General features: G+C 38.2%; 1 protein-coding gene across 1 annotated transcript; it reads left to right on the forward strand.

Annotated features, from left to right (window-relative positions):
• Positions 1-237: 237 nt before the first annotated feature.
• On the forward strand, positions 238-1927 carry ppil1 (peptidylprolyl isomerase (cyclophilin)-like 1). The gene is made up of 4 exons (XM_042508172.2): positions 238-450; positions 978-1132; positions 1247-1315; positions 1652-1927. The coding sequence occupies exons 1-4, from the start codon at positions 395-397 to the stop codon at positions 1867-1869; spliced, it is 498 nt and encodes a 165-aa protein (XP_042364106.1). The 5' UTR covers positions 238-394; the 3' UTR covers positions 1870-1927.
• The last annotated feature ends 1335 nt before the right edge of the window (positions 1928-3262 follow it).

A 3262-nucleotide genomic window follows, 5' to 3' on the forward strand; every position in this document is an offset into this window, starting at 1 on the left:
ATAAAAGAACAAGTTAAACTGCATCATAAAATGTAGAATAGGCCAGACAAAAATTCAGAAAATATACATGAAGGCATCTGAATGCAGTACAAGAAAGGTGGTGTTTATCTAGGTTTCAATATTGCATAGGAATAAATGCTTGTTGTTGACGATTCAGGCTCTAAATGGTTAAAAGGGTTAAAGGAGTACTACTAATAAACAGTAGAGGGCAGCAGTGCCCCAGCGCCTGGTCTACCGAATCCAAAAGACAAGAAGAAGAAAATGTAGGAAACGAGCGGCAACCACAGAAGAAGAAAGAAATACACTGAATGAATGTGCTCGGCTGATAAGTCACTGACTTTTTTACTCGAATAAGTTTATTAAAGATCGCTGTAAGGTGCTGTTTGGACTGATAATGTCGGGAATACCTCCAGACACATGGCAGCCGCCAACAGTGTCTTTGGACACGACGTAAGTTTTTAATATCCCCGCTGAACGCTAACTCGGCTAAGCTAGCTCTCAGTAATGGTGTGTTGTTATCTGGTGTTAGCGGAACTCTAAAACTGGCTTTAAATTATCATTTTTATCATCAACAACCCGTCAGAGTGTTTCATGTTTCATACATATGACATTTTAACTGTACACACTGTAAATTGTTGTATCTTGTATTTATATAATACCCTAAGAAGCCCCAAACCCTCAAGTGGGTTAGAAAGGCTTGTTTTTAGGGATGTCCTGATCAAGTTTTTTTGCCCCGATCCTAGTTATTTGATACTGAGTATCTGCCAACACAAAGTCCCGATACGATACTTGTTTACCTGGATAACACAGCTACACAAGTGAGTGGCAAGTGCGCATGTCCAGTTGGGTTGCTGAGAACATTAAAACCCTCTGAATTGTCTCTTTAATGAATCTTATTGTGAGGATATTGAGTTGGGAAACAGAGGACCCTGGGATCAAATAGATAGGCCTCCACTAATACTGGCCATGTATTGCAGGATGGGGACGATTGTGGTGGAGCTGTACTGGAGACACGCACCAAAGACCTGCAAGAACTTTGCAGAGCTGGCCAGAAGAGGCTACTACACCAACACAAAGTTTCACCGAATAATCAAAGAGTTCATGGTGCAGGGAGGAGACCCTACTGGAACAGGTGGGTTCATCCAGTGCACCTTAAATCCAAACAGGTGGAGCAGCTGTCGGTAGGAACTGGCTCGAGAGCTTGAGAGTTTTTTGGTTTTTTTTCTTATCTTTGTACCTCAAACAGGTCGTGGTGGTGCCTCCATATTTGGTAAACAGTTTGAAGATGAGCTGAACCCAGAACTGAAGTTCACAGGTAATTACAGCAGAAAAATTACAAGGCTCCCGTAATCTTTAGTTATTATGATTAACATCTGTGTCAGTACAGAGTCCTTAATGTTTGTATAATTTTTAATTCATTATTTTTTTAACTGTTATTGTTATTATTCCTTTTACAAAAATTACATAGAATTTTTTACAGAGCTGTTTTATTAAACTGCATTAGTTTAAGAAGAGCTGAAATCTGATTAAAATGGATAATTTTAGAATTACAGATCCCTGACATATAATACTTCAGTGATACTTGAAGGGTTTTGAACTGTGAAAAAGTCATGCAATTTAAATTCTCTCATTTCATTTGCGTGTCTGTTAGGTGCCGGTATTCTGGCGATGGCCAACGCAGGACCGGACACGAACGGAAGCCAGTTCTTTCTCACTCTCGGACCCACTCAATGGTTAGATGGAAAGCACAGTATTTTTGGAAGAGTATGTCAGGGGATGGGAGTGCTGTACCGGATTGGGATGGTAGAGACGAGAGACGATCGGCCAGTCGATGATATCAAAATCATCAGAACTAATGTACCCAATTAAACAAATGCTGATATCTTTTTTACACTGATTTTTTTTTTAAATAAATGTTTGTTAAACATTTCAGTGTCACGTCCCTTAATTGTATCGGGCTATCAGGGTTCCTACACAGCGTGGAAAAGTATGGATTTGATTTTAGTCATTTCCAGGTTTGGATAAGGATAGAAAAAAAGAGAGTATGGAAAATATTTGCAAATCTAGGCCCAGACTCCTCTTAAATATAAATTTCAGAATTAAAAAAAAAAAATCCATCATAAATGCCAAGTGTTCTGTCATGGTGTTTGGAGCAGGCAGCCAGCACAGCTGTAATGTTTGCCACTGTTACCAAAATCAGCTCTGGAGCCAATGTAAAGAAGGGCTTGTGGTCAACAGAGGGCGTTGCACGTCATAAACAGTAGAAGCAAAGTCGGGGATTACACTGATAAACTGCAAACTTGGTTCTGTTATTTAAGATTTTGATTTTTACCCCAAAAAACAAGCACAGGGGGCGACCTCTAGCTCACTTTGTACAGGGTCCCTGTGGATCCTTAAAAAGTCTTACAAGGCATAAAATTCATCAATCTATAAATGAGGCTTTATTTGATATAAAAATGTCTTACATCAATCTGTCAAAAGCCTTAAATGCAAGGACATTGGAAGAAGGATATCAAGAGTCTCATTTTCTGATGTTGCATCATAAAAAATATCAAAATAATTGGCCATATCTTTCTTTTTTAAAAAAAATAATTTACAACAGCCTATCAAATGAAAATAAGCTTTTTTTCAAGACATGTATATGTACAGATGCGGGAGAACAAATGATTCTCATGACTTATTTGTTCCTTCCTCAGCTGTCTGAGGAATGGCTAATGCCTGAAAGTCACTCGTGTAGAGATAATCCAGTTCATTTTTATGGGAGCATGCACTAGTGTGCGGACCTCTTTCACCTGTTTTTGCTTGGCCAGCACTTAGTTTTCATCACTTTTAGATATGCGTGCTGCTTGAACATTTGTCATGGATACATTTAGGCCTATGATAACATATGTTCATTGTTTTTCACATGTTCCACTAAAAAGTTTTTAAAATCTTTAGCGTTTAACGTGGATCATCTAACCTTTTAACTTTAAAACATTTGGGCTGAATTGTACCTAACTCAGGTAACTGATGCAACTTTATGTGTTATTTTTCCTCAGTTTGGGGTATTTTAAAATTGGCCCTAAATTGCTTTCCAGAGATTATTAAAAAAAGTCCTACAAATTCACTGTACATCAAAATAAAGTGTGTTTTTAACAAACTTGTGGTTCATTCAGAATAGATCCATGACCCACTTTTGGACCACGACCCACCAGTTGGGAACTACTGTTTTAGTCCACTCTCTTCACTCACTTGTATTTATAATGAAAATCAACAAGCCATG

The sequence above is a fragment of the Plectropomus leopardus genome, chromosome 2, assembly GCF_026936395.1.
Source record: "Plectropomus leopardus strain MGB_pleo_1.0 chromosome 2, ASM2693639v1, whole genome shotgun sequence".
Taxonomy (NCBI): Eukaryota; Metazoa; Chordata; class Actinopteri; order Perciformes; family Serranidae; genus Plectropomus; species Plectropomus leopardus.

What these genes read in the sequence shown, in the direction of transcription:
- ppil1 (XM_042508172.2), top strand. Translation starts at nt 395, where the DNA reads ATGTCGGGAATACCTCCAGACACATGGCAGCCGCCAACAGTGTCTTTG. An exon ending in ACAGTGTCTTTGGACACGAC is followed by an intron (nt 451 to 977) that starts GTAAGTTTTTAA and finishes CATGTATTGCAG; the next exon opens with GATGGGGACGATTGTGGTGG. An exon ending in CCCAGAACTGAAGTTCACAG is followed by an intron (nt 1,316 to 1,651) that starts GTAATTACAGCA and finishes CGTGTCTGTTAG; the next exon opens with GTGCCGGTATTCTGGCGATG.